This window comes from Bufo gargarizans, chromosome 3 (genome assembly GCF_014858855.1).
Source record: "Bufo gargarizans isolate SCDJY-AF-19 chromosome 3, ASM1485885v1, whole genome shotgun sequence".
Lineage (NCBI taxonomy): Eukaryota > Metazoa > Chordata > Amphibia > Anura > Bufonidae > Bufo > Bufo gargarizans.
In genome coordinates, this window is record NC_058082.1 from 121,286,715 (window position 1) to 121,309,946 (window position 23,232).

At 48.2% G+C, this 23,232-nt stretch overlaps 1 protein-coding gene across 2 annotated transcripts in view; it reads left to right on the forward strand.

The window, feature by feature from the left end:
* TIMELESS (timeless circadian regulator) overlaps positions 1–23,232 on the forward strand; it is a 174,670-nt gene that overhangs the window by 42,430 nt on the left and 109,008 nt on the right. For both annotated transcript variants that reach the window (XM_044287534.1, XM_044287535.1), the window contains 2 exons: positions 19,272–19,448; positions 19,916–20,133. In XM_044287534.1, the coding sequence (XP_044143469.1) occupies positions 19,272–19,448; positions 19,916–20,133 (395 nt within the window). The remainder of the gene's footprint in view (positions 1–19,271; positions 19,449–19,915; positions 20,134–23,232) is intronic.

Sequence of the window (23,232 nt, forward strand, 5' to 3'; positions counted from 1 at the left end):
ATCCCGCACCTTTCAGAGGGCAATTCTGTCGGCCTGGGACAAATCACCGAGGAGTCTGGACAGGACCTTTCTTCTGCCTCCCCTGGCTCGGGCTTCCCTCGGCTGGTGGTTGCATATCCCTCTAAGGGGGAAGTCCTTCCGTCCACTGAACTGGCTGGTGATTACCACAGATGCCAGCTTACGGGGGTGGGGGGGGGTTTTCCCTCCCCGGTCCGTCCAGGGCGTTTGGTCTCTATCGGAGTCCAGACTTCCAATCAATATTCTGGAACTGAGGGCGATTCTTCTGTCCCTCAGACACTGGACCCATCTGCTTGAGGGGCCACCCTGTTCGGATCCAATCGGACAATGCCACGGCTGTGGCATACATAAACCATCAGGGAGGCACTCGCAGCGCTGCAGCGATGCAAGAGGTGACCCTCATTCTCCTCTGGGCGGAGACGCACGTGCCGGCCTTATCTGCGATTTACATCCCGGGGGTGGACAACTGGGCGGCGGATTTCCTCAGCCGGTCCACCATCGACCCGGGAGAATGGTCCCTGCACCCAGAGGTGTTCGAAGCCCTTTGTCTTCGCTGGGGTCGCCCCGACGTGGACCTCATGGCCTCCAAATTCAACCACAAGGTCCCCCTATACCTGGCCAGGGCACGGGACCCGAAGGCATACGGCGCCGACGCGCTCGTCCTTCCGTGGCGCGAATTCTCCCTTCTGTACGTCTTTCCTCCTTTTCCCCTCCTGCCACGGGTTCTTCGGAGGATCGCGGCAGAGGGCGTCCCCGCGATTCTAATCGCCCCGGATTGGCCCCGCCGGTCTTGGTACGCCGACCTAATGTTGCTGTTGGCAGACGCACCGTGGCCACTGCCCTCCAGGGAAGACCTTCTCTCTCAGGGACCGATCTTCCACGAGCATTTAGGCTCGCTACGTTTGACGGCGTGGCTATTGAGACCGCCGTCTTAACGCGACGGGGTTTCTCCGCGGACGTAGTCCGCACCATGATCCGGGCTCGTAAGCCCGTATCCTCTAGGATCTACTATCGGGTTTGGAGGTCCTATCTGGGGTTCTGTGAGTCCCGGAGCATCCCACCTCTCCGGTTTTCTCTTCCCACAATCCTGTCCTTCCTCCAGTCGGGTCTGGACCTGGGGCTGTGCCTCAGTTCTCTGAAGGGTCAGATTTCGGCGCTGTCTATTCTTCTCCAGCGTCCCCTGGCCCCTCTAGGGCCAATTAAGACCTTTTTACAAGGGGTGGCTCACTCTGTTCCGCCGTACCGCCCTCCAGTTCCTTCCTGGGACCTGAATGTGGTGCTCTCGGCGCTCCAATCAGCCCCCTTCGAGCCTTTACGGGAGGTCTCCCTTCGCCTTCTGTCCTGCAAGGTCATCTTTCTTGTGGCCGTCACGTCTCTCCGACGGGTGTCGGAGTTAGCGGCTCTTTCTTGCTCCGAACCTTTCCTGATCTTCCACCAGGATAAGGTTGTGCTTCGGCCTGTCCCGACTTTCCTGCCAAAGGTGGTCTCCGCCTTTCACATCAATGAGGACATCGTCCTTCCGTCGCTCTGTCCCTCTCCTTCCCACCCCAGAGAACGGGAACTGCACCGTCTGGATGTGGTCAGGGCGTTGAGGATTTACTTGGAGGTCACCGGGTCCTTTCGGCGCACGGACTCCCTGTTTGTGGTTCCGGAGGGTTCGCGCAAAGGGTTGGCGGTCTCCAAGGTGGCTATTGCCCGTTTCATTAAACTGGCGGTGTCTGAGGCTTATCGAGCCAAGGGCAGACCTCCGCCTTTCGGCGTCACTGCTCATTCCACCAGAGCAGTCGGAGCTTCCTGGGCGCAGAGGCATCGGGCCTCGGCTGAACAGTTGTGCAAAGCAGCCACTTGGTCCTCTCTGCACACTTTCACAAAGTTCTATAGGGTGCATACGCATGCATCAGCGGATGCTGCTTTGGGCCGCCTGGTTTTGCAGGCAGCGGTTTCCTGATGCTCTGGTGGTGTTCCGCCTTGGGTTTGTGGTCCCTCCCTTCTTGGACTGCTCTTGAACGTCCCAAGGTCTGTGTCCCCCAAGGAAAATGGGCGAGAAAAGGAGATTTTTGTATAACTTACCAGTTAAATCTCTTTCTCGCTCTTCCTTGGGGGACACAGCACCCACCCTTCTGTGTTTGGTTACAGGGTTATGGTCTGGCGCCCCGTTGGGTTGCTGGCTGGTTGTTTCCGTTATTGGTTGTTATCCTTTCACTACTTGGACACGCAACTGGTAGCCTCTATCTCCAGGCTGAGGGTATAGCTGATGGAGGAGGGGCTTAACAGTTTTACTTAGTGTCACGCCTCCTAGGGAGCTGAGCTATACCCAAGGTCTGTGTCCCCCAAGGAAGAGCGAGAAAGAGATTTAACTGGTAAGTTATACAAAAATCTCCTTTTTTTTGCATAAAAAAATACCATATTTACCAACATTTTTGAAAAATTAGCAAATTTCAAAGTTTCCGTTTCTCTACTTCTGTAATACATAGTAATACCCCCAAAATTTGTGATGACTTTACATTCCCCATATGTCTACTTCATGTTTGTAGCATTTTGGGAATGATATTTTATTTTTTAGGGATGTTACAAGACTTAGAAGTTTAGAAGCAAATTTTGACATTTTTCAGAAATCTTCAAAATCCCACTTTTTATGGACAAGTTCAGGTTTGAAGTCATATTGTGAGGCTTAGATAATAGAAACCTCCCAAAAATGACCCCATTCTAGAAACTACACCCCTCAAGGTATTCAAAACGTTTTTTTTTTTCAAACTTTATTAACCCTTTAGGTCTTCCACAAGAGTTGATGGCCGATGGAGAAACCATTTCGAAATTTCTATTTATTTTTTTTTTTTTAATTTTCCAATATAATAATTTTTTTTCCAGGAGTAAAACAAGGGTTAACTGCCAAACATAACTCAATATGGATTGCCCTGATTCTGTAGTTTGCAAAAACACCCCACATGTGGTCGTAAACTACTGTTTGGCCAAACGGGAGCACATAGAAGGAGGGGAACACCATATGGGTTTTGGAAGGCAGATTTTGCATGACTGGTTTTGTTTATACCATGTCCCATTTGAAGCCCCCTGTTGCACCCCATGAATAGAAATTTCAAAAAAGTGACTCCATCTAAGAAAGTACACCCCTCAAGGTATTCAAAACTGGGTTTACAAACTTTGTTAACCCTTTAGGTGTTCCACAAGAGTTAATGGCAGATGGAGAAACCATTTCGAAATTTCTATTTTTTGGAAAATTTTCTATTTTAACCCTTACTTTATTACTGGAAAAAATGGGTTAACAGCCAAACAAAACTCAAAATGGGTTGCCCTGATTCTGTAGTTTGCAGAAACACCCCATACGTGGTCGTAAACTACTATTTGGCTAAACGGCAGGACATAGAAGAAGGGGAACGTCATATGGTTTTTGGAAGGCAGATTTTGCTGGACTGGTTTATTTACACCATGTACCCTTTTAAGCCCCCTGATGCACCCCTAGAGTAGAAACTCCATAAAAGTGACCCCATCTAGGAAACCACGGGATAAGGTGGTTGTTGTTTTGGGACTATTTTAGGGGTAAATATGATTTTTGGTTGCTCTATTACTCTTTTTTTGAGGCAAGGTAACAAAAAATGTAAATTCTAAAATTGTTTCTACATTCGCTATTTAGTTTTGTGGAACACCTAAAGGGTTAACATAGTTTGTAAAGTAACTTTTGAATACCTTGAGGGGTGTAGTTTTTAGATGGGGTCACTTTTTTGGAGTTTCTAGTCTAGGCTACATCATGGTGTCAAAAAACAAAACAAAAAACAGTCCATCAAAATCTGCCTTCCAGAAACCGTATGGCGTTCCCTTCGTTCTATGCCCTGCGGCTATATAACCTTTTACGACCACATATGGGGTGTTTCTGCAAACTACAGAATCAGGGCAATAAATATGTAGTTTTGTTTGGCTGTTAACCCTTGCTTTATTACCGGGAAAAAAGGTTCAAATGGAAATTTTGCCCAAAAATGGGTGTTTTGGCACCGTTTTTATTTTATATTTTTAACACCGTTCATCCGAGGCATTTGGTCAAAAGATATTTTTATAGCGACGACTTTTACGCACGCGACGATGCCTAATATGTATGGCTCTCAGACTTTGGAGACACTAAGCAGGCATCCTAAAAACTGCGGCCCTCCAGATGTTGTAAAACTACAATTCCCACCATGCCCTGCTGATGGCTGTAGGTTGTCTGGGCATGCTGGGAGTTATAGTTTTACAACATCTGGAGGGCTGCAGTTTGAGGATGCCTGCACTAAAACTAATATTTTTTTTGGGGGAAAAAATTGGATTTTTTGTACTCACCGTAAAATCCTTTTCTCGTAGTAGGCATTGGGGGACACAGCACCATGGGGTATATGTCCAACTACCACTAGGAGGCACTAGACACAAAAAGTGTTGGCTCCTCCCAGGTGGGCTATACCCTCTCCACAGGCACGAGGCTATTCAGTTTGTACCAAAAGCAGTAGGAGAGAGAAGAAAAGCAAGGAACCAACAACTCCCGTACCGGGAAAGATCAAGAGACCAGCCCGGAGAAGCGGAAGAAAAAACATAGGGAGGGGATCTGTGTCCCCCAATGCCTACTACGAGAAAAGGATTTTACGGTGAGTACAAAAAATCAAATTTTCTCGTGCATGGCATTGGGGGACACAGCACCATGGGACGTCCCAAAGCAGTCCCTGAGGGAGGGAAAAGAAGAGACGCGCCACCGGTTGGGCATACAGGTGCAGGAGAACCATGTGACCCAACGGGAAAAAACACGAGATGGGCAAGAGGTTCCATAACAAGGAAGAAACCTCAGAAGAAGCAGGGAAGACTGCCAGCACCCCAGGACAAATGACTGGAAGAAAATCCCAAATGCAAGAAGGTGGCAAAAGGAAACAGAGCGCAGCCAAGGGCTGGAGAAAAAATTAGGACAGCACCGCGTGGTGAAACTACCCAACGCTCTACATTGTTCCAGACCCAAAAAAAAACTGTGGCCATCCCCTGAAAGGCCAGGGGAGAAAAGAAACAGGGAAGCACTGAAAACCAAACGAGTGGGGGAGCCATAGCAAGGCTCACATGTGAAGGGAGGGGACTCCCCTCACCGCAAGGCCAGGAAAGAAGCTAAGCGCCCCATGTAAAGGTGAAAACCCAAGGCTGCTAGAGGAAACCGCCAACCCTGGAGAAGGAGGGGGTTGTAGGTAAAAAACCAGGAAAAGAACGATAGCTCCTGCGTCCCCAAAAACAGGAGACGAGGCGCAAGCCTCCGAAAACAAGATATCACCGTGAAGCGTAAGACCAGAGGAAACACTGGGCATGTGAAGTAGCATGGAAAAAAGAAGCCAGATACAGGCCAGGCAACCTCGGCAGGACACACTGGACTGAGAGACATGGGAGTAGAAGGAGAGCACTCCAAAAAACCTAAAGAGGAAAGGTCCTACAACAGGAGGAGGTCCCTCCCGAAGGAGACCATACGGTGGAACTGCAAACCGCAGCACTAAACCACTCAATACCAGGTACTTGACGTGGGAGGCTGGAAAAAGAGACACAAATCCCAAGAGGACCTCAAATGAACAGGGACAGGGACTCCAGAAAGGAGTACCCAGTATGGGCTCACAAGGAACCAGAAGCTGAACCACCAGAAGACAACGCAAGCCAGAATATCCAGGAAAGGCGAAAAGAAACCACCATAGGGGAAGGGGCATAGGCCATGGACAACTAGCCGTACCAAGAATATTGACCAGCAAACCTTAAACATTGTCCCAGAGAGGGCAAGTACAGCAGCTCGGGATGTACCACAAAACGACAGACATCCATATGCATAAGGAATGCAGAAGTCGCCATGAAAAAACCGGGGTAGCCTACATAGAAATGTAGAAACCAGCTGCGACCGGCATACAGAAAACTTCCAGGGGGGAGAAAGCACCAGACAGGTGCAGACGACGGCAAGGTCCAAGAGGACTGCCCCTCCGCCATGTAGCACAACTAAGCAGAAAATACAAGGGAATACCGAAAACACCTGGACCCAAAAGGAACTACGGGGCCCTGTCCGATACCAGAGCAAGCAGCTGAAAATTCAGACAGGTGTGTGTGGCGCTCAGAGGTCCTGTCCTTGACCCATCAGGGAGGACGTCCAGCAATGATAAAAGCCGTGGACCCAGAAGGATTCCGTGTGGCGGACATCCAGCGATGACAGAAAACCGCAGCCGCGGCCGATGCCACCAGCTACGTGTCCAAACAAGGTAGAAGATCCAGTGGAGATCCTTGTACTTCACCAGGAATGGGCCGCTCAGCAATTAGGAAACAACGCGAGTACTCCCCTATAACATGGGGTAACGCGGAGCACAGCATACCGTAGTACCGTAAAGAGAAGGCAAGAGCAACTACAGCACGAAGGCCAACAACCACCTGGCCACGGAGTAGGGAGCGTGGTTGAATGAGGACCACCCGCCGGATCAGACAGATCAGTCATATACTGGAGCTACCAGAAGTAGCAGTAGACCGACAAGGTGGGGGTTGGGCTGGCCCACACCTGCCAGACATGGAAACCATGCACACGCTGAACGAAGGGGGCCTGGTGCAGACAGTGCCTTGAGAGGTAGAAGGAGACCAATGAGCGCGACAGTAAAGGAGTGGCAGATGTATGGAAGAACCAAATGGATGGAACCAACATCCGCAGCACAGATTAGAACCCGTGGGCAGAAAACACCCAGTGATACAGAAACTGTCTGAGCTACAGACCGCACCACAGGGCCCAGCGCTTGGGGTACTACAAACACACGCCTAAAATATGGGCAAAGTGGCTGCATGTTGCCAACTAAGGAGAGTGGAAACATAGCCACAGCATCTGGGAATGAGACAGCATACGGAGGGTACAGGTACACAACCTGTAAAGTAGAAATATGGCTGTGTTAGAGGAACTACATTTAAGATCGAAGCAATGTGGCCGCATGGTGCACCCTAGACCCAGAGAGGTGCAACAGCAACCGCGTTAACAATGGAACCCAGTAGGGCCGCACGGTACCACAAAGAACAAGACAGGTGCACACCACAATCAGGTAGGTGCAATGGCAACAGAAACAGGGCCGCATAGCACACCCTAGAAGCCAGACAGGTTGAACGGCTGCAGCATCGGAGACGGTTCAGGGACTCTACCCATGAAGGGAGTAAGATGGCCGTTTGGTGCACACTATGATGAGGTAGGTGCAATGGCCACGGCAATAGGAGGAGGCCTCAATATCTCGTCCTGTAAGGAGAGAAAATGCCACATGGAACACCATAAAGCCGGACAGGAGGAACGGCTACCGCATCCGGAGATGGCTCAGGTACTCCACCTGTTAAGGGATCAAGGCGGCAGGGAACAGACAGGTAACTGAACCGGACAGGGGCAATTCTACGGCAATTGAAAGTGGCCTCTATATTCCGCCCGTAGGGAGAAATGTTGCCGCATGGAACACAACAGAGCCCGCCAGAGGTATCGGCTACAGCACCGGTGATGGCGTAGGTACTCTACCTGTGAAGGAAGCAAATTGGCTGGGAACAGACAGGCGCAATTGCAGCGGCAATTAAAGGCAGCCTGTATATCTCGCCAGGAAGGGAGAAATAGTGTCGCATGGAACACCATAGCGCCAAGCCAGGGGAATCGGCTACAGCATCAGGAGATGGTGTAGGTACTCCACCTATGACAGGAGCAAAGTGGCTGGGAACAGACAGGTGCAATTGCAACGGCAATTGAAGCGACCTGTATATCTCACCCGGAAGGGAGAAATAGTGCTGTATGGAACACCATAGAGCCAGCCAGGAGTAATGGCTCCTGTAGGTACACTACCTAAGAAAAGGGGCAAGGCGGCTGTACAATTGCTCTGAACTCACCAACCTACAGGAGGCGATAGCCGAGCTAACCGCTTGCCCAGAACAGGAACTCCCTGTAATGAGGTAGAGTGGCGAACACCAACACCAGGATGGGAACCCCACGGAAACACTCTCAAATGTGTAGAGGATAACCCCTGGTATAGGGGAACCAGGAAGGCTTGTCAGGGACAGCCTATGGCAGTGGTGCAGGAACCCCCCTGTTAAGGAGAAGGCGTACGTATCAGACACCGGGTAGGTGACTCAGTATGCTAAACACGGGGACGGCTGCCTTACCTGTGCGGTTGAATACCTGTGCGGTCAGGGGAGCACCATCCGAAAATCCACTAGAGGGGATACCAACCCTGTTTAGGTAGGAGAGGTTCCTCCGTGCACGTAGTCTTGACCTCCCAGAGGGCTTCTATATGGAGGAAGACCGCCTGATGCTCTGTTCCGAGGGAATCGGTGCAGAGGTGTCCCCAGAGGCAACGGATGGGGTGACAGGAAGGATTCGTCACCAGCCTCAGGCCTGTCCTGGGGGGGATCCGAGGATGCCGAGGAGGGGTGGGACCCCGTTGAGACCACCCGAGGGTGTACTGTGAGCTACCCCTCGCCGAACCCGGGTGCAGGTACCCCTAACTGAGCATGCCCCATCTGCAGGGAGGACCCTGGGAGGGCAGAGGTGGCCGCAATTTGGGTTGGTAGCGTTCCAGCGACACTGCCAGGGAGAGTCGGCCAAGGTTCCCATGGCATTGACACGGAGGGACCCATTCATGGGGAACCTACACAAAAAGATTGTTCAGGGAAAACAATGGGATCTGGGAAGAGGTACTGCACACCAGCAGGGACAGGATGACCACATGGCAGCCATTGTAGACAGCGGACGCACGTGAAAACACGTGGCGACCGAGGAGCTGTTGGGAGAAGAGATGCTCAAAAAGCAGCCAGCAGAGGCTGTCTATCCTGACCCGGACGCAGTGTTCCCCCAAAGAGGTGCAGCAGCAGCTGTTCCCCAAAAAAGAGGTGGTCAGTAGGGCTGCAGGGGACATGAAGCAATCGAGGGGTTAACCACCCCCTCCAACAGAAAAAACATGTTAGCCCAGGAAAGGGTGAGGAGATAGCTCCTCCCGAGGGCCGGGCGGGGCTCAGAAAAGCCCGGGAAGCAAGGGGGAGGGGCCGGGAAGATTGCGGCCTAGCAGGCCCAAAAGCCGGGGCCTCGATTTATGAGGTGGCCGGGAATGGAGCAAGGGGGGCGGGGCGAACCGCGGCCGACAGAGGGCCCACCGAACCATAAAAATAGGTGAGTAGGGTAGGGGGGGAGAAGCGACACCTGGGGATAGGCAGATCAGGGCAAACAGAGCACCTGGGAGCCGGGGACAGGCCATAGAAGATGAGGCCTAGTCCCGGCAGAAGCCGGGGACTAAAGTAGCGGGGAAGCCAGGGAGAGACTGTGGCCAGGGAGGAGAGAAAAGACCAACCGAGGGGGAAAAGAAGGGAGGAAAAAAATGAATATAACCCCCCCAGGAGGGGGAGGGGGTTGGCTAGGAGGAACGAAGAGGCTCCCCAGGACCCCCAGCTAAGGTGGATCCCATCCCCCTGGCCACAGAAGGGAACCTAACCCTGGGGCAGGGACACAGGGACAGGGGAGTATACTCACCATCCGATATACTCACCATCCGATGTCTTCGGGCGCAGCACGGTCACCCCTTCGGCAGACTCAACACGGGAACCGTGGGAATGCCGGCAAGCCACTGCGGATGCAGTCCGTGGGGACTGGGTGACCGGCGATGGTACCGAAGTACGCGCCCGCAGGGGGGGCAACTAAAGTGGAACACGATGGAGCCCCAGCCTGCAGCAGGTATAACGGTGGAAAAAAACCGACCTGCGGAAGAGAGAAAAAAAGAATAAAAATAAACAGCAGAACCTGCAAAAAAGCAGGACAGGTCTGCCTCCTACGGACACTAGACTAAAACTGAATAGCCTCGTGCCTGTGGAGAGGGTATAGCCCACCTGGGAGGAGCCAACACTTTTTGTGTCTAGTGCCTCCTAGTGGTAGTTGGACATATACCCCATGGTGCTGTGTCCCCCAATGCCATGCACGAGAAAAATTGTTTCCGTGTCTCCAAAGTCTGAGAGCCATAGTTTTTTTTATGTTCTCTAGTGGACTGTTGGGGATTATAAAAATTTAGTACTCCATGGAAGTGTGATACTCCCTGGAGAAATCGATAACGCAGAGGCCCGGATGATCGGGGCACGTGTCGCACTGAGTGGACACACTGCACTTTTTGGGGGTTCGTCCCTTCTTTCCAGTATGGGGGACCACACCTGGAAAGTGTTAGCCAGGGACGATCCGGGCGCCTCCAGTTCCCGAGGTACTCCGGCCTGCTATTTCCCGGTCCGAAAAGATCAAGGCTTTGAGGACTGCCTCATAGAATTTGGAGGAATGTCCCTGTGCTGCCAGCGCTTCGGGATAGTACAAAAGAGTTGTACATGGCAACCTGTACCAAGTAGACCGCAACTTTTTTGTACCATACCCGGGTTTTGCGCATGGCGTTATATGGCTTGAGGACTTGATCAGAGAGATCAACTCCTCCCATATACCGATTGTAGTCGACGATACAATCGGGCTTGAGGACCGTTGCCGCGGTACCTCGCACAGAGACAGGGGTGGTTCTGTTACCGTGGATTGTGAACAGCATAAGGACACATCCCTCTTGTCCTTATACCTGACCAGCAACAGTTTTCCACTGGTAAGGGCACGGGTCTCACCCCTGGGGATAGGTACCTGGAGGGGGTAGGCAGGGAGGCCACGTTGATTTTTCCACACTGTCCCACAAGCGAACGTGGATCTGGCGGCAAGGGACCTGAACAAGGGGAAACTGGTATAAAAGTTATCCACATACAAGTGGTAACCGTTATCCAGCAGTGGGTACATAAGGTCCCACACGAGTTTCCCGCTAACACCCAGAGTGGGGGGGACATTCTGGGGGTTGAATACGGGAATCTCGCCCCTCGTACACATGAAATTTGTAAGTGTACCCTGAGGTACTCTGACAATTTTTGTATAGCTTCACGCCATACCTTGCCCGCTTTGTGGGAATATATTGGCGGAAACTGAGTCTCCCCTTGAACGCAACGAGAGACTCATCAACCGCGACCTCCCTTCCAGGTACGTAGGCCTCCATGAATTTGGCCCCAAAGTGATCGATGACCGGCCGTATCTTATACAGACTGTCATAGGCAGGATCACCTCGGGGGGAGAAAGGAATGCAGACATTTCAGGATGGCCTCAAACCGGGGACGTGTCATGACCATACTGTACAGTGGGGTCTGGTAGAGGACGTCCCCACTCCAGTATTGCCTGACACTGGGTTTTTGGACTAGACCCATATGCAGCACAAGGCCCCAAAATGTCCTCATCTCGGCTGCGCTGACCGGCGTCCATCCACCGGGTCTAGCCAAAAATGAGCCTGGGTTTTGAGCGACGAACTGTTGGGTGTACAGATTCGTCTGCTTCACCATCAGATTCACCAGTGGGTTACTGAAAGAGGAAAAAAAAAAAAAAAAAAAAAAAAGGAAAGTAAATTTCAGTAAACCCCACTGTGGGAATCTGGATTCCAGGATTGCCAGCAAAATCCGGAATCTCAGGCTCAAAGTGGAGGCCTGGGGTCTGAGAGATGGAACACAGAATGTTTTAGATAAGTGTTGTGTTTTTTTTTTTTGATGGATGCCGATTTTAGGGGGACGCAGGAGCTGGTGCTGGACAGTGCTGCACGGTGAGGGTGCTGGACAGGAAGAGGAGGGGAGAGAGGAGCGCAGGAAGTTTGAATCTCGCGCCTCTCTCCCCTGCACCAATCGGCACCCTGGACAGCGGTGTTCAGCACCAGGGCCAGCACCACCTCTCCAAATCTTCGTACTGCGATTGGTGGTGTATAATCGCGCCACCGATCGCAGTCTTTTTCCGGTCCATCGGGTCACAGGAGACCCGAACGGACCGGAAACGCAGAAAACCGCAGGTTTGAATTGACCTCCGGTTTTCTGCGATCGCCGATACGGGGGTGTCAAATCCCGTTCTGATTAACCCCCGCGGCGCCGGAATCCCGATTTAAAGTTAGGACGTACCGGTACACCCTGAGTCCTTAAAGGGGTTATTCTATCTTAGACAATGGGGGCATATCGCTAGGATATGCCCCCAATGTCTGATAGGTGCAGGTCCCACCGCTGGGACCTGCACCTACAAGGAGAACGGAGCAGAGAAAGTGGAGGATGGCGCACTGCGCATGCGCAGCCGCCCTCCGTTCATTTCTATGGAGCCGCCGGAAATAGCCGAGCCAGCGCTCAGCTATTTCCGTTGGCCCCATAGAAATGAATGGGAGCGTTGGCCGCGCATGCGCGGTGCGCTCCCATTCACTTCAATGGGAGAGGCGGGGAGCTGTGCCTGGTGGTGGACGGACCCTGGGAAACCCGGGGTCCTCCAGCCAAGACTCTCCCCGGCTCCGTTCTCGTTGTAGGTGCGGGTCCCAGAGGTGGAACCCGCACCTATAAGACAATGGGGGCATATCCTTGCGATATACCCCCATTGTCTAAGATGGGATAACCTCTTTTAAGGACTCGGGGAAATAGGGCGTACCGGTACGCCCTGCGTCCTTAAGGGGTTAAGTGGGCCCTACCTGAGCTGAAGGATACTTCATTTGTTTTCATACAGTTATACAAAATATTTATTTATTTATCTATTTATTTCTTCCCTCCAATGAAGCAATTAGTTCTTTTATTTAATGAAAACCTCCAGTTGGAGGGAAAAAAAATCACATTAAGACTACTTTCACACTTGCGTTCGGAGCGAATCCGTCTGGTGTCTGCACAGACTGATCCGCTCCTATGATGCAGACGATGGGATCCGTTCAGAACGGATCTGTCTGCATTATATTTCAGAAAAAATTCTAAGTGTGAAAGTTAGTCAGACGGATCCGTCCAGACTTTACATTGAAAGTCAATAGGGGACGGATCCGTTTGAAATTGAGCCATATTGTGTCAAATTCAAACGGATCCGTCCCCATTGACTTACAGTGTAAGTCTGGACGGATGCGTTTGCCTCCGCACGGCCAGGCGGACACCCGAACGCTGCAAGACTGCTGAGCGGAGCGGAGGCCAAACTGTGCCAGACTGATGCATTCTGAGTGGATCCGCATCCACTCAGAATGCATTGGGGCAGTACGGATGCGTTTGGGGCTGCTTGTGAGAGCCTTCAAATGGAACTCACAAACGGAGCCCCGAATGCTAGTGTGAAAGTAGCCTAACTGGTAACAAACAGAAGTCTTACCTCATTACCTCCTTTCCGTTCTTTTAGCTGCAGGTCCGCCAGTTCCTGCGCTCCTTTTCTGCTATTCAAGATGGTCGCGCCACTTCTCAGATTACACGATTCCTACTGTGAATTTGGTAGCTCAAGACACTTCCTGCTGCCTTTTTATATTGTCCAGTACTATCAATTTGAACAGACCAGGGCTAGACGAGTAGGAAATGTCTTGGGCTACCAGTGCACATCATAAAGTCTGAAAAGCGCTCCAGCCATCTTGGAATTCGGAAGAGTAGGTCGTAAATTAGCAGATCTGCCGCTAAAGAGTTGAAAAGAAGGTCACCATGTTAAAGGAAATATTTATTACAAATTATTTTGGGTTAATATTAATAATTGTAAATAGGCGTGAGTAGTCTATTGAGGACTCCATCTATTTTTTTTTTACTATATATACTAACTACCTGTTGCTATACATCCTTCCTGAACTACCTGCGTTGACTTGCGGCCGCGACTACAAATGACTATAAACTGTATTTTGTACAACGAAATATTTATTAAAACAAATACAAAGTCTACAGTCTATTATTACTGCTATAGATATATATACACATACACTGTAATACATTAACAACACTGCGATACAACTAAACTTTGCTAACATGACACAATCCCAATTCCACCCCACTAACTATCTAAATATCACACTTGCATACACACCTTCCATTAGCAGCTCCCACCCACCTGGCTACACATTGTCCCTATGAGGAAAACAAGGGGTTAAACGCAATCCAGGGTGTTGGTGGCACTGCAAGGGTTAATGCAGGCCAGGGATCTAGGATAAATTGGTGGCAGTGGGAATGGCAGTGAAGGGGTAAAAGCAGGTAGTCAACAGAGATTGCAAGGGGTTAGTGGTAAACAGTGTGTTATTGGTGTTTCAGGGGTTAATACTCAGCCAGTAATGCTCGTCTCTAGGGTTTTACTGCTCTTTGTAGAGGATGATCCTCACTTGGATGCTCGTCGTCCTGGGGATGATACTCTTCAATAGGGCTGGCTGGCTCAACTGATCAGCGCAGCGCTGCCGGACTATTTAAATCCGACGGCGCTTGCTCCCGAGCTGTCTTTGGAGTGCCAGAGATGTTATCAAAAGGCAGATGATCTCTATTGGGGGGGTATTCGCTACATTTAGATATGTGTGTGTTTTTATATATATTTACAATACATTACATATATATCATATATGGGCTGGGCCCATATACAGGGGACCCATACATCCTATGTACATCCAGTTACTGGGAAATATGCCAGGTCCATAAATATTGGGACACCGACACAATTCTAACATCTTTGGCTCTATACATGACCACAATGGATTTGATATGAAACAAACAAAATGTGCTTTAACTGCAGACTGTCAGCTTTCATTTGAGGGTATTTACATCCAAATCAGGTGAACGGTGTAGGAATTACAACAGTTTGCATATGTGCCTCCCACTTATTGAGGAACCAAAAGTAATGGGACATAATAATAATAATCATAAATCAAACTTTTTCTTTTTAATACTTGGTTGCAAACCTTTGCAGTCAATTACAGCCTGAAGTCTGGAACGCATAGCCATCGCCAAACGCTGGAGTTCATCCCTGGTGATGCTCTGCCAGGCCTCTACTGCAACTGTCTTCATTTCCGGCTTGTTCTTGGGGCATGTGAAATGCATTCCCAATCGGATTCAGGTCAGGTGATTGACTTGGCCATTGCATAACATTCCACTTCTTTCCCTTAAACTCTTTGGTTGCTTTTGCAGTATGCTTTGGCTCATTGTCCATCTGCACTGTGAAGCGGCATCCAATGAGTTCTGAAGCATTTGGCTGAATATGAGCAGATAATATTGAGTGTACAGTGTTAGGTAAATTGCAGTTGACACTGCCTGGTTAGGGCATTTTATGAAGGCTCAAATTTAATTACTTCAATCTGATGTCTTGAGGACTAAGGAATTTATACATACAGTATCTTAGAAAGTTGCATAATATACACGAATAAGCTTTACTTGCTTAGACATGCATAATTTAGAGATTTGCCTCTGTCAGTGAGAGCAGAGATTCTGAAGACACAAAGTTGCATTGTTTGTCTATTGCAGCATGCATGTGCTTGACAGTCTCTTTGAGGACATATACATGGTTTTGGATTTCACTTTACCTCTATTTTGTTTATTTTTTTATTTTAAGGATCACTTGGTCCGAAACACTTCAGAATTCATCCTGCTGCTTTTGTCAGCAGTCACATCATTAAATACAAGAGAACCAGTGTAATTGGCAGCCATACATGCCCACACCATGACAGTACCACCACCATGCTTCACTGATGAGGTGGTATGCTTAGGATCATGAGCAGTTCATTTCCTTCTCCATACTCTTCTCTTCCCATCACTCTGGTACAAGTTTATCTTGGTCTCATCTGTCCATAGGATGTTGTACCAGAACTGTGAAGGCTTTTTTAGATGTTGTTTGGCAAACTCTAATCTGGCCTTCCTGTTTTTGAGGCTCACCAATGGTTTACATCTTGTGGTGAACCCTCTGTATTCACTCTGGTGAAGTCTTCTCTTGATTGTTGACTTTGACACACATACACCTACCTCCTGGAGAGTGTTCTTGATCTGGACAACTGTTGTGAATGGTGTTTTCTTCACCAGGGAAAGGAGTCTTCGGTCATCTACCACAGTTGTTTTTGGTGTTGCTGAGCTCACTAGTGCGTTCCATCTTTTTAAGAATGTTCCAAACAGTTGTTTTGGCCACGCCTAATGTTTTTGCTATCAATGATGGTGACGAAACCGCCCTAAATTAGGGCATTTAAGATACACTCTGGTGTTCCAAATCAATGTACCCTCAGGGGGTTAATATCCACGCGTGGTTGAGAGACTGGACACTGACACAGAAGTTGGTCAAAGCAATCTCTAACTTTATTACATGGGGTAAGCCGTATATACATCTTCAGAAGAGGGCAGTCCTCTCTGAGGCTAAAACATTGTTTCATTGGTCAAAAAGGAAAAAGTGATAAGAGAAACAGAGATAACACTTCAACATCTGCGCAGTGAGTACCACTTTGGAATGTGAACTAATGTAAACATCTAGGTGTTCGCCGTTTTGTAATGGCGGACAATCTAACAATAATACTGCATACGTCATATGTGACACTTCAAAGAGGTGCTTCTCTATAGGCAGTGAATAATTATATATTATTCTCACAGCACAGCTCTTTGCCGCCCTCTCCCTTCTCCAGCTTGAGACAGAGAGGTGTGGGAGGAAGGCACTTGGAAAATTAAAAGTTAACGCATTACAGTCCTAGATATGCAAAAGATATAGAATAAAATTCACACATCTTTAACAATGGCTTGTTTCACTGACAACTGACTACTCTTTGGATCTCATCTTGAGAGTTGACAGCAACAGATTCCAAATGCAAATAGCACACTTGAAATGAACTCTGGACCTTTTATCTGCTCATTGTAATTGGGATAATGAGGGAATAACAGACACCTGGCCATGGAACAGCTGAAAAGCCAATTGTCCCATTACTTTTGGTCCCTTAACAAATAGGGGGCACATATGCAAACTGTTGTAATTTCTACACGTTCGCCGGATTTGGATGTAAATACCCTCAAATTAAGGCCGTGTTCCGCGGCCGAGAGCGGTCCGTGGTAACACGGCCTGGCATCCTGTTGAGAGCAGGAGCGCACTGTAGTCCAGCGGCAGCATGAAGCGCACGGCGTCATAGCAACCAATGATGCAGTGCGCTCCTGCTCTCAACAGGATGCTAGGCCGTGTTACCACGGACCGCTCTCGGCTGTGTGCATTCGGCCTAAAGTAGACAGTCTGCAGTTAAAGAACATCTTGTTCATTTCATTTCAAATCCATTGTGGTGGTGTATAGAGCCAAAAAAGTTACAATTGTCCATGTCCCAATATTTATGGACCTGAAAAAAAAAGATATATATACACACAAAAAACTATACACACCCATATACATATAGCCATATGTGTATGTATATATATGTGTGTGTGTATATATATATATATATATATATATATATATAATAAAAATTTTGTGAAACAGTCATATTCTAGGTTCTTCAAAGTAGCCACCTTTTTGCTTTGATTACTGCTTTGCACACTCTTGGCATTCTCCTGATGAGCTTCATGAGGTAGTCACCTGAAATGGTCTTCCAACAGTCTTGAAGGAGTTCCCAGAGATGCTTAGCACTTGTTGGCCCTTTTGCCTTCACTCTGCGGTCCAGCTCACCCCAAACCATCTCGATTGGGTTCAGGTCCGGTGACTGTGGAGGCCAGGTCATCTGGCGCAGCACCCCATCACTCTCCTTCATGGTCAAATAGCCCTTACACAGCCTGGAGGTGTGTGTTGGGGTCATTGTCCTGTTGAAAAATAAATGATGGTCCAACTAAACGCAAAGCGGATGGAATAGCATGCTGCTGCAAGATGCTGTGGTAGCCATGCTGGTTCAGTATGCCTTCAATTTTGAATAAATCCCCAACAGTGTCACCAGCAAAGCACCGCCACACCATCACACCTCCTCTTCCATGCTTCATGGTGGGAACCAGGCATGTAGAGTCCATCCGTTCACCTTTTCTGCGTCGCACAAAGACACGGTGGTTGGAACCAAAGATCTCAAATTTGGACTCATCAGACCAAAGCACAGATTTCCACTGGTCTAATGTCCATTCCTTGTGTTCTTTAGCTCAAACAAGTCTCTTCTGCTTGTTGCCTGTCCTTAGCAGTGGTTTCCTAGCAGATATTCTACCATGAAGGCCTGATTCACACAGTCTCCTCTTAACAGTTGTTCTAGAGATGTGTCTGCTGCTAGAACTCTGTATGGCATTGACCTGGTCTCTAATCTGAGCTGCTGTTAACCTGCGATTTCTGAGGCTGGTGACTCGGATGAACTTATCCTCCGCAGCAGAGGTGACTCTTGGTCTTCCTTTCCTGGGGCGGTCCGCATGTGAGCCAGTTTCTTTGTAGCGCTTGATGGTTTTTGTGACTGCACTTGGGGACACTTTCAAAGTTTTCCGAATTCTTCGGACTGACTGACCTTCATTTCTTAAAGTAATGATGGCCACTTGTTTTTCTTTACTTAGCTGCTTTTTTCTTGCCATAATACAAATTCTAACAGTTCATTCAGTAGGACTATCAGCTGTGTATCCACCTGACTTCTCTACAACTCAACTGATGGTCCCAACCCCATTTAGAAGGCAAGAAATCCCACTTATTAAACCTGACAGGTCACACCTGTGAAGTGAAAACCATTTCAGGTGACTACCTCTTAGCTCATCAAGAGAATGCCAAGAGTGTGCAAAGCAGTAATCAAAGCAAAAGGTGGCTACTTTGAAGAACCTAGAATATGACATATTTTCAGTTCTTTCACACTTTTTTGTTATGTATATAATTCCACATTTGTTAATTCATAGTTTTGATGCCTTCAGTGTAATTCTACAATTTTCATAGTCATGAAAATATATATAATATATATATATATGTGACGGGAATTCAGGGCAGCACACCTTGTAACAAGTAGTTTGAGTGCCAGCGATATTTACACTTTACCAAAGTGTTTAATCCAGGATAAATAAATACACCGCAGCACATCCAATGGTGAAAAAACAGTGGGATCCTTTATTCACCCATGCAACGTTTCGGTCCGCTTGCTGGGACCATTCTCAAGCAATTGCCCCAGAATGGTCCCAGCAAGCGAACCGAAACGTTGCATGGGTGAATAAAGGATTCCACAGTTTTTTCACCATCCGAAACGTCGCATGGGTGAATAAAGGATTCCAGTTTTTTCACCATTGGATGTATTGCGGTTTATGTATGTGTGTGTGTGTGTGTGTGTATATGTATATGTGTGTGTATGTATGTATGTATGTATGTATGTGTGTATATATATATATATATATATATATATATATATATGTATGTGTGTATATATATAATAAAATTATGCACGCACACACCCACAGCACTTCCCTCTACACTGTGTACTGTTCTTTTCCCAATTAATGTGAATGATTTTTCATGTGTATTGAAATATTTACTTTGTGAATAACAGTTTCAGAATTACACCCATGACCTTGGAAAGAACTTAAGGAGAGTCTCAAAGAGGAAGCAACAAGCCAAAGATACAGAGACACGCCGTCGTTCAGCTTTAAATGTCCGTCTCTTCCTGAAGGAGTTCTGCATAGACTTCTTGGAGAACTGTTATAATCGACTCATGTACATTGTGAAGGTGATTAATGTAGTCAGAGAAATATTAAAGGAGCAGAAATATATAGAAATAAAATAGAAATGACCTGATGGGACAGGTGGGAGGGGATATAGATGGGAGTCTGATTATTAGGGCTCCATTGAAGCCTATAATGAGTGTACAGTGTTAGGTAAATTGCAGTTGACACTGCCTGGTTAGGGCATTTTATGAAGGCTCTAATTTAATTACTTCAATCTGATGTCTTGAGGACTAAGGAATTTATACATACAGTATCTTAGAAAGTTGCATAATATACACGAATAAGCTTTACTTGCTTAGACATGCATAATTTAGAGATTTGCCTCTGTCAGTGAGAGCAGAGATTCTGAAGACACAAAGTTGCATTGTTTGTCTATTGCAGCATGCATGTGCTTGACAGTCTCTTTGAGGACATATACATGGTTTTGGATTTCACTTTACCTCTATTTTGTTTATTTTTTTATTTTAAGGATCACTTGGTTCGTGAGAAGGCACAGCAGCATGATGAAACGTACTACCTTTGGTCAATGGCTTTTTTCATGGCCTTCAATCGTGTGCATCAGTTTCGACCAGAGCTTGTATCTGAAACAGCTAGCATAAGGACTTTCCATTTTATAGAGCAAAACCTCACCAATTACTATGAGATGATGCTAATGGACAAGAAAGAGGCTACCTCTTGGGCTCGCAGGTAGGACTGTAATGAGTTTGGTGTGAGTTTTTTCCCAATAGATTATACTAAGAGTGAGGTATTTAACCACTTCAACCCCGCTAGCTGAAACCCCCTTAATGACCAGGCCACTTTTTACACTTCTGCACTACACTACTTTCACCGTTTATCGCTCGGTCATGCAACTTACCACCCATTTTTACATTTTTACATTTTTTGTTATTAATCAAAATGTAACGATTTTTTTGCCAAAAAATGACATTTTTCACTTTCAGCTGTAAAATTTTGCAAAAAAAAAAACGACATCCATATATAAATTTTTCGCTAAATTTATTGTTCTACATGTCATTGATAAAAAAAAATAATGTTTGGCCAAAAAAAAAATAAAAAAATGGTTTGGGTAAAAGTTATAGCGTTTACAAACTATGGTACAAAAATGTGAATTTCCGCTTTTTGAAGCAGCTCTGACTTTTTGAGCACCTGTCATGTTTCCTGAGGTTCTACAATGCCCAGACAGTAGAAAACCCCCACAAATGACCCCATTTCGGAAAGTAGACACCCTAAGGTATTCGCTGATGGGCATAGTGAGTTCATAGAACTTTTTATTTTTTGTCACAAGTTAGCGGAAAATGATTTTTTATTTTTATTTTTTTCTTACAAAGTCTCATATTCCACTAACTTGCGACAAAAAATAAAAAATTCTAGGAACTCGCCATGCCCCTCACGGAACACCTTGGGGTGTCTTCTTTCCAAAATGGGGTCACTTGTGGCGTAGTTATACTGCCCTGGCAATTTAGGGGCCCATATGTGTGAGAAGTAGTTTGCAATCAAAATCTGTAAAAAATGACCGGTGAAATCCGAAAGGTGCACTTTGGAATGTGGGTCCCTTTGCCCACCTAGGCTGCAAAAAAGTGTCACACATCTGGTATCGCCGTACTCAGGAGAAGTTGGGGAATGTGTTTTGGGGTGTCATTTTACATATACCCATGCTGGGTGAGAGAAATATCTTGGCAAAAGACAACTTTTCCAATTTGTTTATACAAAGTTGGCATTTGACCAAGATATTTTTCTCACCCAGCATGGGTATATGTAAAATGACACCCCAAAACACATTCCCCAACTAGTCCTGAGTACGGCGATACCACATGTGTGACACTTTTTTGCAGCCAAGATGCGCAAAGGTGCCCAAATTCCTTTTTAGGAGTGCATTTTTAGACATTTGGATCCCAGACTTCTTCTCACGCTGTAGGGCCCCTAAAAAGCCAAGGCAGTATAAATACCCAACGTGTGACCCCACTTTGGAAAGAAGACACCCCAAGGTATTCAATGAGGGGCCTGGCAAGTTCATAGAAATTTATTTTTTTGGCATAAGTTAGCGGAAATTGTTTTTTTTCTCGTGCTTTTTACCATTGGGGGACACAGACCATGGGTATAGCTTGAGGTATTAGGAGGGACACTATGCAAATGAAAGAGCTCCTCCTCCTCGGGCTATACCCCCCGACTCCACCAGGAGGAACTCAGTCTTTGCTTAGTGTCTGGTGAAGGAGGTTGACACTACTATCTCTACTCCTTTTTGTTGTTGTTTTTTTCTAGATGGGGAAGCAGGTCGGCATGGCGCCTTCCTGGTCCCTCATGGAGTGCCCGCCGCCGTCTTTGGGACGCTGCCTGGCTGCCTCCATTTCCCCCCAGGAAGACAAGTGGATCCGGGCCCGACCTGTTGGCTCGGCTTCCCACCAGCCCTTGGGTCACCTGCCGCTGCCCTCCATCCAGAGCACTGAACTCCTGGAGTCAGAAGTCTGAAGAGGTGAGCCCTGCTGGTCCTGAACGGAGGGAGAAGACTACATGAGCAGATAAGTATGGCTGCATCCACCTCTGCTCTCTCCCCCCCCCCCCCTTCTACTTGCCTGATATCTATGGACCGCCTGGGTGAACTACAGAGTGAAGGCCTGGGGCACTGGAGGCACCATACCAGGGGACTGCTGACTTTACAGGTTTTGGGAGCGATATATTCTCCTCTGGGAACGTTTTAGCTGCAGGATCTGCTAGCTGGGTAGAATCCCAGGCTCAGATACGGGTCTCCCGAGCATCGGCATGGCCGCTCCTACTTTACAAAGGCGCAGGGTAATCGCCAGCGACGGACCCCCCTTTTCAATAGGGGTCTACTGAGCATGTTCCCGCACCTGAGCATATTGCCGCACTTAACCCCCGTTATGCCGCATCGGCACCGTGGTGGGGGGGGGGGGGGGGGGCGGCATTTTGTCATTAACAGCGCCACTCCTGCCTTACATCTCCTGGACAAGTGCCTCTGCGTCTAGACAAGGCGCAGGGTTGTCGCAAGTGACGGGCCCCCCCTCTTCATTCTGGATCCCCCCGAGCATTTTCTGGCACTTTAATCCCCGCTATGCTGCGTTCGGCACCGCGGCACATTTTTACATAAAGCGCGCGCGCATTCTTTTTTTCGCGTCCTGGGGGCGGAGCCTCTGTTCTCCGCTCTGCCGACTCCTCCTCCCTGCTGGAAGCTCTCGCAGCGGCACTGCGCATTCTCTGTGGATTCTCCTGTTGCTGCTGGGTAGAACGTGATTAACCCTTGCACGGCTGGTAGTTTTTTTGTCTTTTTGTCGCTGGTATGTGTGTCTCCTGCTCTGCCCCTGGACAGTTTCGCTCTTCACCCCCTTTTCTGGCCCATGTCCCTGCGCGGCCTGTGGTACCCGCTTGGGCATCAAAAAAAAAAAAAAACTTCTACAGCGGCCACTGATTTGGCCTTAGTCACCATGGCAGTCATGTCCATAAAACTTATGGCAGCCTCCAATGTGGCGCCATCCACTCCATCTCCTCTCAGTGGTTTCCACAGAGGACGCTTGGCAGTTAAGAGGTAGCGTGAGCGGCAGCATCCCCCCATGGATGACTCAGTCTCTCCCCTCCGTCGCCTGTGGCGCATTCGGACGTCTTTCTCTGCCGTCCTCCTGGACGACATCCTGATTCAAGGGGTGTCTTCCAGTCTGAATTCAGAGGGGGGGTGTCGCACCTGCCGCGATCCCTGTGTCTCACCATCCGGGAATGCATGCGGGCCCTGGGTCTCATGGTAGCCTCCTTCGGGGCCGTGCCATATGCCCAACTTCA